The sequence below is a fragment of the Rutidosis leptorrhynchoides genome, chromosome 8, assembly GCF_046630445.1.
Source record: "Rutidosis leptorrhynchoides isolate AG116_Rl617_1_P2 chromosome 8, CSIRO_AGI_Rlap_v1, whole genome shotgun sequence".
NCBI lineage: Eukaryota > Viridiplantae > Streptophyta > Magnoliopsida > Asterales > Asteraceae > Rutidosis > Rutidosis leptorrhynchoides.
In genome coordinates, this window is record NC_092340.1 from 320071449 (window position 1) to 320091778 (window position 20330).

Here is a 20330-nt window from a genome sequence, read left to right on the forward strand (position 1 = left end):
AAAATATTAAATAAATAAAAGACTTAATTTTAAGCGTAAAGTAAATAACGATAATGAAATTGCGAATAATAAAAGTGCGATAAAATAAACTTGCGATAATAAAAAAAAGTACGATAATTAAAAGTGCAATTAAATACAATAACAATAAATAAAAATGCGATAATTAGAAGTGCAATTAAATATAAAATAAAGGAAATTAAATATGAAATAAAAGAATTATGCTTATTTAAACTTCCGTAATCATGATGTTTGACGTGTTGATTTTAGTTTTATGCCCATGGGTTAATTGTCCTTTGTCCTGGATTATTTAATATGTTCGTCTGGTTTTTGTCCATAACAGTCCATCAGTCATAAATATAAAGTGCGAGTGTCCTCGTCAAATTATCCTTATACCCGAAGTTTAAATATTCCAACTAATTGGGGACTTAAACTTCTGTAACAAGATTTTAATACTCTGTTTAATAATTACACCAGGATGTCGACTGAGTGTAACCCAAGGTTTTAATACTTTGTTATCAATTATGCCAAGTGTCCTTGTACATAATTTCACCCCTGTTTTAATAATTCTAGTGGCTATTAATCCATTCCCGTGTCCGGTTAAATGAACGATTATTCGTACATATAAATACCCCGCCCATCGTGTCCGATCGAGTGTATATGGTTATTTATAGGGACGTCCAATTGTAAATCTTTATATTAACATTAACAAACTATCATTTAGTTAAACAAATATAAAGCCCATTAATAGCCCATAGTCTAATTTTCACAAGTGTCGTTCTTTTGTCCAAACCCCAATTATGGTACAAAGCCCAATTACCCAATTTTAGTAATTAGCCCAACATCATGATTACTTCGGATTAAATAAGCATAATAATAACTTAGCTACGAGACATTAAATTAAAAAGGTTGAACATAACTTACAATGATTAAAAATAGCGTAGCGTTACACGGACAGAATTTCGACTTACACCCTTACAACATTCGCTAACATACCCTTATTATTAGGATTTAAAATTAAAATTAAAATTAAAATATAAATATAAATATAAATATTACGTTGAGTGAAGAAGAAAAAGATGTTTTTATTTTGGCCAAAACGCGTTGAATTTATAGGACCTGGGCTGGATTTCAGAGCCATGCGATCGCATGAATTTTGTGCCTCAAGGCCATGCGATCGCATGGCCAGCTGGGAGAAGTCACATTTCTTTGTTTTCTTTCTTGCCGACGTTTATAAATAATAATATAATATATAAATAATTATAAGAATTATTTAAATATTATATTTTATTTATGTGCATAGTTAACTTGTAATTTTTAGTCCGTTACGTCGAGCGTTGAGAGTTGACTCTGGTCCCGGTTCCGGATTTTCGAACGTCCTTGCGTACAATTTAATATCTTGTACTTTGCGTTTTGAATCTTGTACTCTTGTAATTTTGAGACGTTTCTTATCAATAATTGGAACCTCATTGATTGTATTTTGTACTTTTGAGCTTTTTGGTCATTTGCGTCTTCAATTCGTCGAATCTGTCTTTTATCTTCACCTTTTATTATTTAAACGAATATCACTTGTAAATAGAACAGTTGCAACTAAAAGCTTGTCTTTCTTGAGGAATAATGCTATAAAATATATGTTCGTTTTTAGCATTATCACTTGTACTAACCTGTTAACGAACGGGCTAGGTTGAATCGAGATTCATAGTCTGTGTTTCCAATACTTAAGACAAATAGGTTTCGGGTATGAGTTTTTGAAACACTGTAATTAATTGTAAATATCGTGTGAGTAGGAATGTAGCAGAAAACATAAAAGATGTATAAATGTTTGAAATTACCTTAAATTTCCAGAGTATCTCTAGATGGCGTTGGTCGTTTATCTGGGTTGTCTAAGACACAAATGAAAAATTATAATCAGATATTTGTAGTACACATAATTTTGGTAGTCCACAGTTAAAATTGAATATATAACTTAATAAAGATATGTATTAGAAATGATTCCTTGAGCGTTACCATTACAAAGTTTGGTTGAGGTTGAAGAACGTTTCTTTGTAAACAACATTTTTTGTGTGTCCCTTCAATCGCTCATCACTATCATCAATCATGACTATTTTAAGACCATTTGGGGTTGTGACACGTGAGAAGGCGACATATAGTTGTCCGTGGCTAAATACCGGTTTAGGGAGGTAGAGACCGACCAAATTAAGTGACTGCCCCTGGCTTTTGTTAATCGTCATAGCGTAACACGGTTTGACAGGGAATTGGATTCGTTGCATAACAAATGGCCACTTTGCTTGTGCTGAGGTGAGGACAATTCTGTGGATTATTACCGTTGAACCTATATGCGATCCCGTAATGATGCGAGCCCGGAGTACAAACTTTTGAAATGCTATTATGATCAGTCGCATACCATTACATAGCCCGCCACTGGGATGTAGATTTCACAACAACATTATTGGCTGGCCTATTTTTAACTTTAATTTGTGAGGAGGCACACCAGGAAAATCGAGCTTGTTTAAATATTCCACCGGGTATGATTGTTGCTGTTCGATGCTGTCGGTGGAGCCTTTGCAAATTTCATCCGAGCTTTTGAATGTCATTGTTTCACCTTGTAGTTTCTTAAACATGTGCTTGTTAATCGCATCTGCGTCATCATTTCTGGGGGTCAATATTGCCCTTTCTCGCAAATAGTCTTCATCGTCCTGCCTTGAAGCGAAATCTGGGAAAATGGTATCAACAATTGTTTCAATTGGGTTTATTCCGTGTTTTACAATGAATTCCTCGGGAATCTTTATCCATGATGGTTCATAATCTCCATCTTTAGATGATGCAGGCACGTTACCATCTCCCACGTCTAGGACCCATTTATTGAATGTCCGTTTTCGATTATCTATTTGGCCATCAACAGTGTATTCGTTCACCCTCATAATGCGTGATAGGGTATGTAGGTGACAGAATTTCCACAATTCAGATCTCTTAGAGTTTTATCCAATACTTCAAAGGCGTACCACCAAATAACTTTTGTCTATTTGCCTCATTTTTAGAACCTAAAATATCTCTTAGAGTTTTATCCAATACTTCAAAGGCATACCTTTGAGTCATAGGTGCTTCATCCCAGATTATTAGTCTCGCTTCGTGCATTAGCGCCGCCAAATGCGTTTTTTGTTTTATACCGCAGGTGCTATTCTCCATCAGTTCGAGTGGGATAACAAATCGACTGTGTGCAGTCCGCCCACCGGGTAGTAACAATGAAGCGATTCCTACATTTTCAAGGCGTTACATTTTGTTAATTTAGTGTAAACAACACACCTACGTAGTATGTGCATGATGTTTGGTGTAGGAAAATATGATATAATATTAGAGTATGTCAGGTCGTGTTAGACATACTGATGCCTTATATTTTAAAAAAATGTGCCACAAATAATGGCTGATGGAAAATGAAAAAAATAAAAATTTAAGTAAAAAAAACATACCTGATGATGCAACTGCTAGCGCAATCATTTCCTCAGATCTGAGTTTTGTTAGAATAGTATTGTATAAAAAAGTCTTCCCAGTCCCACCTGGGCCATATAAGAAATACAGCCCGCCTTCCTGATTTGTGACCGCTTTGATTAGCCGCTCATATAGTGCGAGTTGTTCAGTGTTAAGAGACCTGAACAGGTTGTCATGCAAGTTCTTCATTTCCTTTATGTTGTAATTTAACTCTTCTCGGATCAAGCGATTGTCCAATTGAGTTAGCAGAGATTCGTCAGGCTGTGGCAGAGATGGGAAATCAGAGAGTGACTTCTCGTGTTTATGTAAAACTCCCTGTATTTCTACCAAACAGTAATTTTTAATCTGAGAATCGGTTAGGGTCAAATCTGGGAAGTTGATGATTTTTCTTTTTTTATGAAGAATGTCGTCGGCTAAATCTTCCCAGTGTTGTTCCCATAGTTTGAGTGGGTTTGTTATATTGTAAAAGAGTAGCATGGTTACGAATAAATCGCGAAGTTGCGCACCTGATGCCCAGATTTTTGCTTCAGAAATAGCTTCTGTCCATTACCTATCATCGTGGAGTAAACCGTACGCGAAGCAAACGTCTTTGAAAGTGTGGTGTAACGTACCATCAACCGTACGGAGTTCTTCAAATGAACGTGGTCCCTTTACAATGTTTAACAACATTCTTAGATAGTAACGCTCACCGAACGCTGGATTTGAATAGACAATACGACCAATTGAGGGTCTTAGCTTTCTGGGGGCCCATTCTTTTGCATCATTATTCCAGATATACTCTTTAGGGATTTTTGCGTATGTAAGGTTCCGCGCTTTCGGATCTTGTTTATTAAGCTCAAACCATTGTGTGAACATGGTTTCTTTGATGCTTGGCCGTTGTAGGAGGGTCGGAAGATATTGTGAATCATGTAGAGTGACCGACTGCTGGTTTGGTAGATGATATGATAGCTTAATCACGGACGGCTTAGAGAAGTGGATGTCGTAAGAAAATAATCTCCATACAGCTTCGCACGGAGATAAATAGCGGCAATCCAAATAATTCTTGATTTCATCGACGTCAATAATTTTTTCAGGATGTCTGATGAGTTTTGTGCGGGTAATACGTTTTCTTGTATGACGATTGTGGCTCGATCTGGCCCTTTATTTAAGTATTTGAATAGATACTTAATCGCTCGAGATCTATTACACCACTCGACATTGATATGTGCGTTGTATCTGATCAACATATATCTATTGTAGGGCACGATAAAACTGTTGTCTAGTGTTGTTTTACCTTTTTTAACATTGACACCGTTGTTGCGTCGTCTATAGTTAGCGTACCCGTCTTCATCGATTATGGTCTCGGAATAATATGGCTTAGGGAAATGTTTTGAGCATTGGTTATCAATCATACATGGGGCAACTTTGTGTTGACGACCGCATGGGTCGTGTAACATGAACTCTGTGACAGCCTTGTATCCATCGGGATCATGTTTCTCGCTAGGAATTTCGGCCGATATGAGATCATTGATGTCTTCTGGTGTCTTGCATTTGTATGCACAGGTTAACCAAATTAAGATATGGACATGCGGCAACCCACGTTTTTGGAATTCAATAATATGTATACCTGCCAGTAAACAATTCACGCAATTCACGGGTAAGTATAGGAGGACATGCATTATTACAAAGTGTGCACATACATATTACAATAGGTATAACTTTTAAAATTTAAAAATATTTTTTTACATATAGAATGTTGGCAAGTGTTACTATTAATATAGACTTTTAAATATTCTAAGTTTCCTGCTTTATAGGGAAAAAAATTGTGCTTAAGACTATTAATATACAAACATCTGAAAGAGATTTTTACTCAGGGCTAATGATATGAGCCTTTATTAGCAAAATGAATAATGGGGGAAAACCAACACAATCAAATTCATAAACCTATTATCCATAACCCCACTATTTATCTCATATATTTCCGCGTCTTCGGTTACTGATCTATGGGATTATTTATTTGTAATGACAAAAGTTATCCGCAGCCCTATAGATGTTCATGTGTTAAAAATAATTTTTAAATAAATCAGTATGATTCAAGCTTTATGAGACCACTGGCATTTTGAATAATACCTATAATATATATACCTGCAAGTAGGCAATGCGCGGGACATTTTCCTGAAGTCGTACTGCAGGTTATATGTAGGTGGTTTGGTGGTGAAAAAATTGGAAAAAGCAGAAGGTACATGTTTCTGTAATGCAACTACATTAAGTACTCTTCTTTAATTAGGTCATGTATTTATATTTATATGTTAACATATATACAGTGAATTGCATATACCTGGGAAATGATTGTATTCTATAATAAAATAAATTTGATCATGATTTAGCCCATTTTGAGGTTTGTACTTATAGCATTTATTATTTACGGGAGAAACAGTGGGCAAACTGCTCCAGCATTGCAGTTAAATAGGTAAAGAAGTTGAAGGGTAGGGCATACCTGTAATGAGTTATGCACATGCTGATAATAAAATTTGGGAAATGATGTGTATATAGTACCTGCTTCGCATGTCCCGAAGATGTTTCCTTTCATTATATCATTCATGAGGTTGTCTAGTTTTTGTTGAAGACTCTCGCTACAATTTCAGGACGGTCCGGTGCTCGCTGGCCCTCGATAAAGGATAGCATACCTTCTATTTCTGGCCATTTTGGGTTAGAAGTGAAGGTAATGAATAAGTTCGGGTTATCGAATTCACGACACAAAGCCATAGCATCTTGGTAGTTTTGAAGCATGTAGCGTGGACTGCCTGTGTGTAAGGATGGTAAAATTATTCGTTTTCCAATTGAAGCGGCTTTGGTGTCGCCCCTTGTTACCGCATCGCATACGTTGTTGTATAGATCGGTGCACAGTTCGTTTTGGTGATTTCTCAAATACTTAAGCCTTTGTTCTTCGACTGCTGTATAAGCGTCAACCAAGTATTGTTGGAATAACCACCCACCCCTAAGTAGGGTCGTACCTTCGTTTTCCCGTTGCTGAATTCTGTAGCAGTAAAATTCTCGCATGGTGATGTAACCCCGTGAAGTTTTCCTCCTTCCACTGTTACAATGGTAGGGTATGTTTTCATGATAGCCAGTTTCACCATATGGGAAGAGTAATGGGTACTGTAATGCCATATATAATTGATGGAGCTCAGAGATTCTTTGGGGTGCGCAGTTGCGTTGTTGTACAATAATATCATGTGAAGAATTACAGTGACCAAAGTCGCTAGTGATAAGAGCTGCCACCTCACCAACGTTTGGTGCGTTATACTGACGGGAGTTTGATATTTTTGCAAGCAATCGAAGTGTGCAGTCGACGGATGTATTGTTACTGGCCCAATCACGTGCCATACGAAATGCCTGTGCGACCGCACTAAATTCATCGAGCATGGTAATCAAGCTATTAGTTAAGGTTTCGTCTACTGTCTCTCTCGAATCACCTCCTAAAAAAGCCGACATGCGGTTTGCAGCCTCATTCTGTGTGTCATAAAAATATAGCTGTGCATACCTTGGTGATCGTCCGTCCTCCTGTAAGAGTGAACCAATCTTATGATATGTTTGCCCGCTTATTCTAAATGTGTATGGGCCGCGGCCCCGGTTGATGGTGTGGTCAATCCGTGCTCCGAAAGATGTAAATGAAAACATGCTGTTATATACCCTTATTTGCTCTTGAAATCTTGTGGTTGAGGTGTCAGTATAATCAAGTAATCTCATCAAAAGAGGAGGTGGGGAATTGAGTTTTGGCAGGAGTATTTTCTCATTTTGGCAGCAAATTGAAAAAGTTAGTTTTTTGGTATGTTTTGGTTTATTGTGTCTTTCGTCGTACCACATAGTTGCGTTGCAAGTAGGACACTTGAATGTAGGAGGTCCTTGATTATGATATTCGACGTTGATAGCTGCCCAAGTCAGAATAGGTAAGTGTTAATATGATGCACATAATTCCCGAACAAAGTAACTTTTTTTTGAATCTTTTGCAACATGACAATGTAGATGCATCGTTGTAATTCCGTTTATAAATAATTAGCGGTTAGTCAACAGGGGATGTTGGTAGTTGTTACCTGAAGAGTTGGCTGCGCGCCTTTGGATGGTCTTTTTGCAACGATCTGAGACGGGCCGTATCGTGTCTGTGCAATTAAAACTGTGTGTTAAAACACTGTGACATTGTACATGAAAGATACATTATTTAACATGTTACTTACTTGTGGTGCCAACTTCATCACGATAAATTACAGGTGCATGTGTATCGGCTGTGGAGATAATATTGTTTTCAGTCAGGTGGATAAGGTGAAATGAGTGTTAATGCAAATACATTTACAGGTACGTTATTGATTGATGTGTTAGGACAGTGATGTCGTAAAATGTAGTTACCGAATGATAGTGGAGAACCTGGACCAATTAGTTTAAGTCCGACAAATTGTTGTGTTCTGGTGCTATTTGGTGAATTTGTTGAATGAATCATTATTGAATGCCCTAGCATGTTTGTGAAACCGGGGAGCTCTGTATTGAAAGCTGTTCCTGCATAATAGTGTCTCCCGAAACTAAATGTGTGGCATGTTAAATCTACGTTTACAAAATAAGGCTGAGGGATTAAAGCCGAACCTGAGATGTTGGTGCAGGCGTCATTTAACATGAGCCCATGGTACATTTGTGGTTTCCCATAACGCGTGAGGGTTGTTGATGAGTAGATTGATATAGGGCCATTTAGGAATTTTGACATGCATATGGTGCTCCTTCCCACTGCAATTTAAGCAAAGAAAGCTGAATGCCATGGATTGTTAGTAAATATATTCAATACTTGATAATGAAGGTCATACCTGGGGAGATATTCGTAGAAGTGGATGGTTTTTGACTTGTAGACATTGAAGCTTGAGGAGATATAACTTGCTCAAACTAGATTTATAGTGGCATATAACTTGTGTGGGTTGAAGAGCAAAGGGTGCTGAAGTGGAAGTTCAAAGGGAGTGATAATTAATATTGGTATTTAATAGATATATACAAACATAGATAGATTCATATAACATGTACATATATCTGTATATATACATACATACAAATGTGTACATATATATATATATATACATATATCTGTATAAATACATTCATACATACGTATGTATAGATGCTTACATATACATATATATGTATATATACATACATAAATATGTATATATGTATATATAGGTATACATATACATATGTGTATATATATATATATATATATATATATATATATATATATATATATATACATACAGACATAAATACTTATACATATAGGTAAAAATCTTTAGGCACGACTGTACGTTGGGTCAATCTGAAAGATTTGATATCAGTTTCTACTTTATATGTAATTACGTTTGTAAGTCAAACAATATCAGTGCAAAGTTTTGTTTAGAAAAGGAATATAGGCCAAAGTCGGGCAAAGTATATTTTCACGCCATAAAAGTTTTTAAAGGGATTTGTTTACCAAATCAAGATATCAAGTATAATGCTGGAAACAGAACTTTTAGTAGTACCTTTTGGGTGATCTACATATAATCGGCAGCCTGAAATTCACCGAATGAATCTGATTTGCTCCTTATTAGCCTTGTTTTATTACCTCTTTTTTCTACAACCTGGTGCACAAATGTGAAATATTGCATCACAGCACTGCACAAACATATTTTTGGAGTGAAGAAATAAATAGAATGTGTTATGAACATTTGGAAAAAAAGATAAAAACATTCATTACCAATCTTAAAAAGGTAGTGACAAACATAAGTCTAGTAACAAATATTATTATTCTACATGATGTAATTCAAAGATCTCCAAAAAATAAAAATAAAAATAAAAAAAAATTAACCAACACCCAAATTTTTTTAAAAAAAAATAATTAATAAAATTTATTCGACATTGGGATCTACATCTACATACAGAGTAGTATTTAAGGTCCTCGTGAAATGAAACTTATACAAATAGAGGGAAAAAACAGCCTACATACATGTTAACCCTAACGATGATTCAATGTTTTTTACCCTTTCCATCTCATGACATAATATATAGTCTCCACCTCCTGCATAATTTGCATCCCTGCTACTGGTTTGTAAGCAAGCCGTAAATTTCCCCACCGAATCAAGAATGGCGCAAAGGTTACTTGGTAACAATGCCTAACAATACATGTAAAGTAAACCACCAAATTAGTAGGCATTGATGCATCAGCAGTGTCAACAAAGCTAACATAGGAGAACCAAATAGTTTGGCAGGAAACAAAAATAGGGATATTTACCTGCAAGTAAATGCGTATGACGAACTAACAAAAGATGATGTATACCAAACCCAAAGCTTCAACAAAAAGTACCAAGCATATAAATGATAACTGATTCAGTGGTTACAAAATTATCAACATGATCAAAATAATAAACATTAAACATTTTAGAATCATAAGTGGATGTGCCGGGACACAAAGGTATCTGTAAGCCCAAAACCAGGGGCTATATTATTGCAGACAGTATCAAAAACCAAAAACACACCAAAATTCAAATTGTTCGGGAATGCATATTCAAAAACAAAAGCCCTAATATTGGGCAACAAAGAGAACTCAACATAACTATAATTAAGTAGTTTGAGTTATTTATCTTTACGCCTGGAAAACATCCTATGCATCAGATGCCTCAGCCGTATCGCCCTGCTCTTCGTCTCCTTTTTCGTTTTCCTCCTCTGAGTCACTGGTTACAATGAACCTATATAATTTGAAAATGTTGCAGCTAATAAGTTGTGATGCCCCGTACAAAACCATAGTGTACAAATCATCAACAACAGGATCATTACAAGGTTAAGTACTATATGCTGTAATTAAAGAAGTTGCATTCACGATAAAAAGGTGATGTCATAACCGACATCAAATGTTTTACATTTCAAAAGCATGCTTCACTAAGTAGAAGCAAATAAATAAGTGTACGTGACCCCAAAGGTCGTTACATAACATAGTTTCAAAAGTAAATAAGTTTGAATGCAAGATAAGTAGTCATGCGATAACAACTCTAAGCAGCGGGTTCTACAGCACGACTAGTACACAGCAGAAGCAACCTCAAGCACCTGAGAAATACATGCTTAAAAATGTCAACACAAAGGTTGGTGAGCTATAGTTTAAGTATAACAGTATGTAAGGTAGGCCACGAGATTTCAGTGCTACAAAGAGCGTTTCAAAACAGTATGATAAAGTATATGTTAACCGTGGGCACTTGGTAACTAACTTAACGTTTATACCCCCTGAAAGTACACTTGGCAAGTGCGTATGTCTACGAAGTATTAAACACTCGTTAAATGCTAGCGCGACTAGCCCGAGTGGGGATGTCAAACCCTATGGATCCATATCTAAGATTCGCGTTCACGGTTCAAAAACCGATGATTAAACGTTACCGAGCTAAAGGGAATGTTTATGCCGTTGTATAACCCACACATATATAAGTTTAAGTACTCGTGCCTAGTATGTAAAACATAAAATCCGCATGTATTCTCAGTTCCCAAAATAAGTTAAAGTAAAAAGGGAATGCTATAACTCACAATGATATGTAGCGGTAAAGTAGTAGTCGGGAAAGGTGAGCAAGTAAATGGTCCGAAGTCCTCAACCTAAGTCAAATAGTACTAAGTCAGTAAATCGTCTTAATAGATTTAAAAGTATGTATTTAAGGTCTTAAGGGTCATCATCATTCATCATTAAACAAAAGGCGTAAGGTAAGTTTCGTTTATGAAAGTAGTTTAAAACAAAGGCTGACTTCTATCAGTCACCACGGCCTCTACCCTTACTGAATTAAGGTGATACCAGTGGCCATGGCTCCATCTATGAGTCCCTTAAGTGTGGTAAAATTTACAGAAGCAAACTTGTCTTGGTTTGACCGTGGCGACGGTCTAAGTGCGAGTAGGTCAGAAATTTCTGCACAACGTTAAAGGACATAGTAACGATCGAAGGGCCATAATTCCTAAACCGTAACTCGGATTAAGACGAGTCCTATATGAAAAGTTATCTATTCGAAAAGTTATATCTAAAAATCAAGGTTAGAACAGCCCAGGTCTTCTGGTCTGTTCCAGAAGCATCAGGTCAGTAGGTTTTGGACAGAACAGTGAGTTTAAAAAGGGTTCCGGTGGTCTTGGTGCTTGATGTTCATCATGGTTCTCATCCTTGATGCATATAGCTTCAAGTGTACAACTCATTGATGTGTCTACATCATCTTAACCAAGTCTTGACCATCATAACCCTAGTGCAAGTCTAAGACATGAAGCACAACTCACTTAAGAGTTGTATGAAGTTTGATGAACCAAAGTTACATCAAAGTCTTAGATCTAACACATACATGAACTATAAACTTGAAAGTTAACTAACTAATCAAGATCATAAGTAGTAGAACATAGTTCTTAGTTTGATATTGAAGATCCAAGACTCAAAAGTCTAGATCCAAAGTTATATTTAAAGAAAACTTATTTGTGTGTTTTTGAACTTTCAAAGTTAACTTAATTTATTCAAGAGATATGAGATCAAGACTAACTTGTAGTACTTGACCATATAAACTAACTAGATGAAATTAAAGTGCATAATAATGAAGAAGTAACTAAGTAAACAAGAAAAGGTTCATGGTTGTTCATACTTTAAAGATTCAAACCAAAGTTTGATCTTTAGAAAGTAAACTTTAAAGTTTACTTCATGAACTTCAAGTATGTCTTTCAACCATGAACTTTATAAACTTTGAACAAGTATTTAGTGGAGATCATAAACTAGAGAGTTTATGTCTTGTATGTTCTTGAAGATTCAAGATAAAAGAAGAATTAAACTAAGAAGTTTGATTCTTGAAAACATGCAAGTAAATAAAGATAATAACAACTAGTAATCAACACAAGTAACAAAAGATTATAACAATCAAAGAATGATGATGAATTAAGGGTGCTAGAAATCGGTTTTGTTTAAGAAAAAAGGAGAGAAGAATGCTTCAAGTTACTTACAAAAGTTAGAGAGAAAGGAGAGAAAATGAAAGTAAGTTTGAAGTGTGTTTTGAATGAGAGAATGAGAGTGAGTAAGTAATGCATAAAATGAAACAAAACTCCCCCACCCTTGCAAATAGGCCGACGGTTTTGGGGTTCCAAGGGGGGGAGGGATTAGTCCACAAGTCCATTGCATGTTAAAGGTTCAAAAGTTGGTTATTAGATGTATTTGCATGGGAAGGATGAGTAAGTAAATGGTAACTAGATTCCTTAAGTGTTTAGTCCATTTAGTTAAGTTTGAAAGTAATACTTACATGTAGTATGGGCTAACTAAGTCCACTAGTAGTGTAGGGTGGGCTTGGAAGTCCAATAACATGAGTCCATTACACTAATAAAGCCCAAGTTCAAATAAATCACAAGTTAAACCAATTAAAGCCCAAGTAACTAACTAATTGCCTTAGTTAATTAAAATGATCAATAAATTTAATCATGAATGCAAATAATATCTAAAAATATTATTCGTGAAAGTCCCGGGTGTCACAAAGACGTTTCGGGCACTTAAAAGTCAAGTACGGGCAATCATGGTAACATGTAAATGTAATAACATACATTCGTTTAATCACACGTATTAATAATAATAATTATTAATAAATAAATGTTGGAAATTCCAGGGTCGTTACATTACCCACCTGTTAAAGAAAATTTCGTCCCGAAATTTAAGCTGAGGTAGATGGAGGAGTCTGGAAAAGGTGAGGATATTTCCGCATCATTTGATCCTCTCGTTCCCAAGTAAACTCAGGTCCTCGTTTGGCATTCCATCGTACTCGAACGATCAGAATCTTGTTGCGTTTCAAAGTTTTGACCTCACGATCCATAATCTCAACTAGTTCTTCCACAAAGTGGAGTTTGTCGTCAATCATAAGCTCCTCAAGTGGTATGATAAGTTCAGGTGCAGCAAGACACTTCTTCAAGTTTGACACATGGAAGGTAGGATGAACTGAGCTCAATTGTGCTGGTAGATCCAAATGATATGTAACGGGTCCAACACGTTCCAAGATTTCAAAAGGACCAATGTATCGTGGGTTTAACTTTCCACGTTTTCCAAAACGAATCACACCCTTCCAAGGTGCAACCTTCAACATTACACGATCACCAACGTTGAATTCAAAGTCTTTACGTTTAAGATCGGCATAACTCTTTTGGCGATCACGGGCAGTCTTAAGTCTAGCTTGAATCTGAGCAATCTTCTCCGTGGTTTCGTGGACTACCTCGGGTCCGGTGATTTGCTTTTCGCCTACTTCAGCCCAACAAATAGGAGATCGGCACTTACGGCCATACAATGCTTCAAAAGGTGCAGCATTAATGCTAGAGTGATAACTGTTGTTGTACGAGAATTCGGCAAGTGGCAAATGTCTTTCCCAGGCCTTTCCAAAATCAATGACACATGCACTGAACTTGTCCTCCAAGGTCTGAATCGTGCGTTCACTTTGCCCGTCAGTCTGAGGGTGATAAGCAGTACTCATGTCAAGACGAGTTCCCATGGCTTCTTGCAAAGAACGCCAAAATCTAGAAGCAAAACGGGGATCGCGATCGGAGATGATCGATAAAGGTACACCATGACGAGATACAACCTCTTTGATGTATAACTGAGCAAGTCTCTCCATTGTATCAGTTTCCTTCATCGCTAGAAAGTGTGCAGATTTGGTAAGGCGGTCAACAATAACCCAAATAGTATCGTATCCGCCCACCGTCTTTGGTAGCTTAGTAATGAAATCCATTGTTATCCTTTCCCACTTCCATTGTGGGATCTCCGGTTGCTGAAGTAAACCAGAAGGTCTCTGATGCTCGACTTTAACCTTCGAGCAAGTCAAACACTTACCAACATAAGTCGCATCGTCCTTCTTAAGATTCGGCCACCAATACTGTTCTTTAAGGTCGTGGTACATCTTTCCCGCTCCAGGATGAATTGAATATCTCGACTTGTGTGCTTCATCAAGTATCAGGTTCCGTAGATCTCCATAAAGAGGTACCCAAATTCTTCCAGCATAACATCGGAGTCCAGACTCCCTAACCTCGAATCGAGAGACAAGTATGTTCAAATGTTCGTGAGATATATTCTCCTCCTTGAGAGCCTCAACTTGGGCTACTATGATCTGGTTGTTGAGGTTCGAATGAATGGTGATGTTCAGAGCCCTAACACGAAGAGGTGCCGTCCTCTCCTTTCGGCTTAAAGCGTCAGCTACAACATTGGCCTTGCCAGGGTGATAACGGAGTTCACAATCGTAGTCATTGAGCGTCTCGATCCATCGACGCTGTCTCATATTCAGTTGCTTCTGATCAAAGATGTGCTGGAGACTCTTGTGATCGGTGAAAATAGTGCTCTTAGTTCCATACAAATAATGTCTCCACAATTTGAGCGCAAAGACAATGGCTCCAAGTTCAAGATCATGCGTAGTGTAGTTCCGCTCGTGAATCTTCAATTGGCGGGAGGCATAGGCAATAACCTTTGATCGTTGCATCAGTACACAACCAAAACCACTCTTCGATGCATCACAATAAACAACGAAATCGTCACTGCCTTCGGGAAGCGATAGGATAGGTGCGGAGGTTAATTTCTTCTTCAAAGTTTGGAATGCTGATTCGTGTGCGGGTTCCCAAATGAACTTCTTCCCTTTGTGAGTCAGCGCGGTCAAAGGACGCGCAATCAGAGAAAATCCTTCGATAAACCTTCGATAATAACCGGCGAGACCTAGGAATTGGCGAATATGCGTTGGAGTAGTGGGGGTCTCCCACTTGCTGATGGCTTTAATCTTGGCGGGATCAACCTTGATACCCTGGTCGCTTACAACATGACCCAAAAATTGTACTTTCTTCAACCAAAATTCGCACTTGGAGAATTTGGCTTAAAGTTGCTCTTGTCTTAAGAGTTCAAGCACTAACCAGAGGTGTTGCTCATGTTCTTATTCGCTCTTAGAGTAGATGAGGATATCATCTATGAAGACGATAACAAACTTGTCTAAGTAAGGCTTGCAGACACGATTCATGAGGTCCATGAAAACGGCAGGTGCATTTGTCAAACCGAATGGCATTACAAGAAACTCATAATGACCATAGCGGGTTCTGAATGCAGTTTTCATCACGTCACTTTCCTTCACCCTCAGCTGGTGATATCCGGATCGCAAATCGATCTTTGAATAAACGCTCGATCCTTGTAGTTGATCAAAAAGATCATCAATTCGTGGAAGAGGATATCGATTCTTGATTGTCAATTTGTTGAGCTCACGGTAGTCGATACACATACGAAAGGATCCATCCTTCTTCTTCACAAGCAGAACAGGTGCGCCCCAAGGCGAGAAACTTGGTTGGATAAATCCTCGGTCAAGTAGCTCTTGTAGTTGACTCTGTAATTCTTGCATCTCGGAAGGTGCGAGTCTATAAGGTGCGCTAGCTACAGGTGCAGCTCCTGGCACTAAGTCAATCTGAAACTCTACTGCTCTCTGCGGCGGTAATCCAGGCAATTCTTCTGGGAAGACATCGGAGAATTCGTTCACAATTCGAACGTCGTTCACGCTCTTCACCTCAGTTTCTACCGCTTTCACATGTGCTAGGACAGCAAAACGTCCCTTCTTCATAATCTTTTGCGCTTTCACGCAACTAATGAGGTTCAACTTCAAGGTACATCTCTCTCCATAGATAACCAGTGGTTCGCCATCTCCTTGCGGTATGCGAAGTGCTTTATCTCCACAGATAATATCGGCCTTTATCTTGCTCAACCAATCCATACCGACGATCACGTCAAAACTTCCCAGTTTGATAGGTATCAAGTCAATTTCGAAATCTGCACTAGCTATGTTGATAACAGCTCTACGACTAATATGGTCAACCTTTTCAAGTTTTCCATTTGCGACCTCGACAAGCATACTCTCTTTTAACGGGACTAATGACCAATTAATCTTATCGCAAAAATGTATACATACATAACTTCTATCCGCACCAGTATCAAACAAGACAGAAGCTAAAAGATTGTTGATTTTGAATATACCTGTCACCAAGTCGGGGTTATCGCGTGCATCCCTTGCATTAACATTGAAGGCTCTACCTCGGGGTGGTCCTCCGTCTTTTCGCTTGTTTGGGCACGCGTTTTTGAAATGGCCCGTCTGTCCACATTCGTAGCACTTCTTCGGTCTATTGGTGTTCGGTTTCCCATTCAAAGTGGTGACCTTGCAGTCCTTTCCGATATGCCCAGCCCGTTGGCACTTCTCACAGACAACATTGCAATATCCAGTATGGTGCTTGTAGCACCGCTTGCATTGTGGTAAGGTTCCTTTGTAGTTCGGGTTGGTGTTGGTGTTGTTGTTGGGATTAGGGTTTCCACCGTTGTTGTGCCTCTTGGCGGGGGTTTGATCGTAGTTTCTCCCCCTGTTGTTGTTGTTGTTGTGGTTGTTGTGGTTGTTATGGTTGTTGTCCCATTTCCTCTTTTCACTACTACCGGCTTCAAACTTAGCCTTCTCCAGCTCGTCAAGGATGATTTGATTCAGGAGAGTATGCGCCATGCGCATTGCTTCGGGAACATTCGGTGGTTTGGATGAGGTAACATTACCCTTGATGGACTTAGGAAGTCCCGAGAAGTATTTCTCCAAGCGCTTAAATTCGGGGGTGACCATGGTCGGACACATCAGTGCTAACTCCAAAAACCTACGATTGTAACTGTTAAGGTCGTTCCCTACGGCCTTCAACTGCATGAATTCAATTTCCATCTTCTGAATTTCGGTTCTCGGACAATACTCATCAATCATAGCCGCCTTGAATTCCTCCCATGGCGTAGCATACGCCTCATCGATACCTTTCGTTTGAGCTAACATGTTCCACCACGTTAGCGCGCCGTCAGATAGCGTGCAAGATGCAAACTTGGTCTTATTATCCTCCGAACAGTTGCTAACTCGGAATACTGATTCAAGTTTCTCGAACCATCTGGTGAGACCAACTGGTCCCTCGGTGCCGCTGAAGTTATGCGGTTTGCAGCTCTGGAATTCCTTGTATGTACACCCATTTCGAACGGGTGGAATAACCGGTGGTGGTGGCGGTGGAGCTTTGAGATTTATTTCTGCTAGGGCTGCAGCGACCCGTTCGTTGATCATGTCCTCAATCTGGGCGGCGGTAGGTGTGGATCTTCCGTTAGCCATGGTATTCTAAACAAAAATTTTGACTCAAGTCAAAATCCAGCATGCAAGTAGTAATAATACAGTATATAGTGACCAACATGGAATCAAAACATGACATGTTATTAAATAATGCATCTAGGTACAAATACCACAGAATCATCGTACAGCAATGTAAATAGAACATCGTGCAAGAATTAAATAACGCAAAGTTCCATTCATTAATAATAATAAGTTTCATACATCTGAATAAGTTCGTACAATACATATGAAATACATGAAACTATAACTAGATTACATCATGAAATCTAAATACAAAGTCCTACGGTGAAGGTGGGTGAACTGCTCCTCGAGCCAACTACTCCTCGAGCTCAGTGACTCGAGCTCGGAGAGTCTCAGTCTCCCTCATCAGTTCCTCGTTAGAGGGAGCTGGTGGGGCAGGCGGTGCAGGTGGGGCGGGTGGTGCCGGTGGTGCTGATGTAGATGGTCCGGCTCTGGATGTAGACGGTACGTCCCTAGATGTAAGTGGTCCGTATCTAAATCTAGGTGGTACGGTTCCAGGAATAGTCAATACGTAACGGGGAACCTTACGTATCTGTGGGTCGGCAGGGTATGGCAAAACTCGTTATATGCAGTAACCCTACGACGATGGCCAAAAGCGTCAGTAAAAGCACGACCTCTATTCACCCCTGGAATGACGGTGTCGTCGAAACGGTACCGCTTCTTCGGCGGGGTGGAGGGTGCCTGAATAGGTCTATCAGCAGGATCCTCATCATCGCTGGAGTCGTCTGATGATGAAGAATCGGCGGATGATGAGTCATCCGAATCGTGTGGTGGTGACACTGGTGGCTGAGCTGGTAATCCGAAGCGTCCGAAGGCGGCCAACATCTGTCTGTGTCTGCCTGGAGGAATCACGACTAAACGTCCGTAGGGAGTGCGTCGGCAAGGCGTGCGCATGTGGTTACGAAACGGCCCTTCCCCGAACTCCGCGGGGATCTCAATACCACCAATGCGGGGCTGTGACCTCGAGGGTCCGGGAGCAGACACTGGGGCAGGTGCACTAGTACCAGCTCCGGAAGTGGAAGCGCCGGGATCACTAGTGGGTGTCGGGGCCGGTGTATCGGCAGTAGCAGCAGGTGTAGCAGTAGGTAGGGCGACGGGGTCTGAGTCTGTACTGCCCGAAATGCCAGCAGGTGGAACATCCGACATCTGAACAAGGAAAAATAAATTTTCCATGTCAGTATGTCATAAAGCAAGCAAATAATAGGCCAACAGTTTAAATCATGTATAACAATAAGTAGCATGGCAATATCAGTAATCGTACGAAACTAGCATGCAATCGAAAGCAAGTAATAGCATGCAGTAGTGAAATCATGTAGTAGCATACGGCATATAGCAGTAACAGTAAGCAGCAGCATGCAGTAAGTTCAGCGGAAACAAGTAAACTAGCAAGTGGTAGATTAGTCCTATTAGTGAATCCTACTCGGGTCGGTCTTAGACTCACTAATGCAACCTAATTCCCTACAACCAATGCTCTGATACCAAATGTGATGCCCCGTACAAAACCATCGTGTACAAATCATCAACAACAAGATCATTACAAGGTTAAGTACTATATGCTGTAATTAAAGAAGTTGCATTCACGATAAAAAGGTGATGTCATAACCGACATCAAATGTTTTACATTTCAAAAGCATGCTTCACTAAGTAGAAGCAAATAAATAAGTGTACGTGACCCCAAAGGTCGTTACATAACATAGTTTCAAAAGTAAATAAGTTTGAATGCAAGATAAGTAGTCATGCGATAACAACTCTAAGCAGCGGGTTCTACAGCACGACTAGTACACAGCGGAAGCAACCTCAAGCACCTGAGAAATACATGCTTAAAAAAGTCAACACAAAGGTTGGTGAGCTATAGTTTAAGTATAACAGTATGTAAGGTAGGCCACGAGATTTCAGTGCTACAAAGAGCGTTTCAAAACAGTATGATAAAGTATATGTTAACCGTGGGCACTTGGTAACTAACTTAACGTTTATACCCCCTGAAAGTACACTTGGCAAGTGCGTATGTCTACGAAGTATTAAACACTCGTTAAATGCTAGCGCGACTAGCCCGAGTGGGGATGCCAAACCCTATGGATCCATATCTAAGATTCACGTTCACGGTTCAAAAACCGATGATTAAACGTTACCGAGCTAAAGGGAATGTTTATGCCGTTGTATAACCCACACATATATAAGTTTAAGTACTCGTGCCTAGTATGTAAAACATAAAATCCGCATGTATTCTCAGTTCCCAAAATAAGTTAAAGTAAAAAGGGAATGCTATAACTCACAATGATATGTAGCGGTAAAGTAGTAGTCGGGAAAGGTGTGCAAGTAAATGGTCCGAAGTCCTCAACCTAAGTCAAATAGTACTAAGTCAGTAAATCGTCTTAATAGATTTAAAAGTATGTATTTAAGGTCTTAAGGGTCATCATCATTCATCATTAAACAAAAGGCGTAAGGTAAGTTTCGTTTATGAAAGTAGTTTAAAACAAAGGCTGACTTCGATCAGTCACCACGGCCTCTACCCTTATTGAATTAAGGTGAGACCAGTGGCCATGGCTCCGTCTATGAGTCCCTTAAGTGTGGTAAAATTTACAGAAGCAAACTCGTCTTGGTTTGACCGTGGCGACGGTCTAAGTGCGAGTAGGTCAGAAATTTCTGCACAACGTTAAA

General features: G+C 38.9%; 3 protein-coding genes across 3 annotated transcripts; all 3 read right to left on the reverse strand.

Moving 5' to 3' along the window:
* Nucleotides 1-2432: 2432 nt before the first annotated feature.
* Nucleotides 2433-2918, reverse strand: LOC139864446 (uncharacterized). The gene has a single exon (XM_071853028.1). It carries the CDS (start codon nucleotides 2916-2918, stop codon nucleotides 2433-2435), a length of 486 nt encoding a protein of 161 aa, XP_071709129.1.
* Nucleotides 2919-2967: 49 nt separating this feature from the next.
* Nucleotides 2968-4338, reverse strand: LOC139864447 (uncharacterized). Its single transcript, XM_071853029.1, has 3 exons — nucleotides 4095-4338; nucleotides 3465-3989; nucleotides 2968-3251 (listed from the first exon to the last, which is right to left on the reverse strand). Exons 1-3 carry the CDS (start codon nucleotides 4336-4338, stop codon nucleotides 2968-2970), a joined length of 1053 nt encoding a protein of 350 aa, XP_071709130.1.
* Nucleotides 4339-4436: 98 nt separating this feature from the next.
* Nucleotides 4437-8267, reverse strand: LOC139864448 (uncharacterized). Its single transcript, XM_071853031.1, has 4 exons — nucleotides 8127-8267; nucleotides 7557-7622; nucleotides 6150-7026; nucleotides 4437-5089 (listed from the first exon to the last, which is right to left on the reverse strand). The coding sequence occupies exons 1-4, from the start codon at nucleotides 8265-8267 to the stop codon at nucleotides 4437-4439; spliced, it is 1737 nt and encodes a 578-aa protein (XP_071709132.1).
* Nucleotides 8268-20330: the final 12063 nt, after the last annotated feature.

Bases quoted from the DNA above. Each gene is read 5' to 3' on its own strand.
- LOC139864447 (XM_071853029.1), bottom strand. From the start codon at position 4,338: ATGTTCACACAATGGTTTGAGCTTAATAAACAAGATCCGAAAGCGCGG. The intron at 3,990-4,094 runs GTACGTTACACC...TCTGGGCATCAG, and splicing joins AGAACTCCGTACGGTTGATG to GTGCGCAACTTCGCGATTTA. The intron at 3,252-3,464 runs GTATGTTTTTTT...TTGAAAATGTAG, and splicing joins GCTAGCAGTTGCATCATCAG to GAATCGCTTCATTGTTACTA.
- LOC139864446 (XM_071853028.1), bottom strand. From the start codon at position 2,918: ATGAGGGTGAACGAATACACTGTTGATGGCCAAATAGATAATCGAAAA.
- LOC139864448 (XM_071853031.1), bottom strand. From the start codon at position 8,267: ATGGCATTCAGCTTTCTTTGCTTAAATTGCAGTGGGAAGGAGCACCAT. The intron at 7,623-8,126 runs GTTAAATGACGC...TTAATTGCACAG, and splicing joins CAAATGTACCATGGGCTCAT to ACACGATACGGCCCGTCTCA. The intron at 5,090-6,149 runs GTATGCTATCCT...GTTTACTGGCAG, and splicing joins AAAATGGCCAGAAATAGAAG to GTATACATATTATTGAATTC.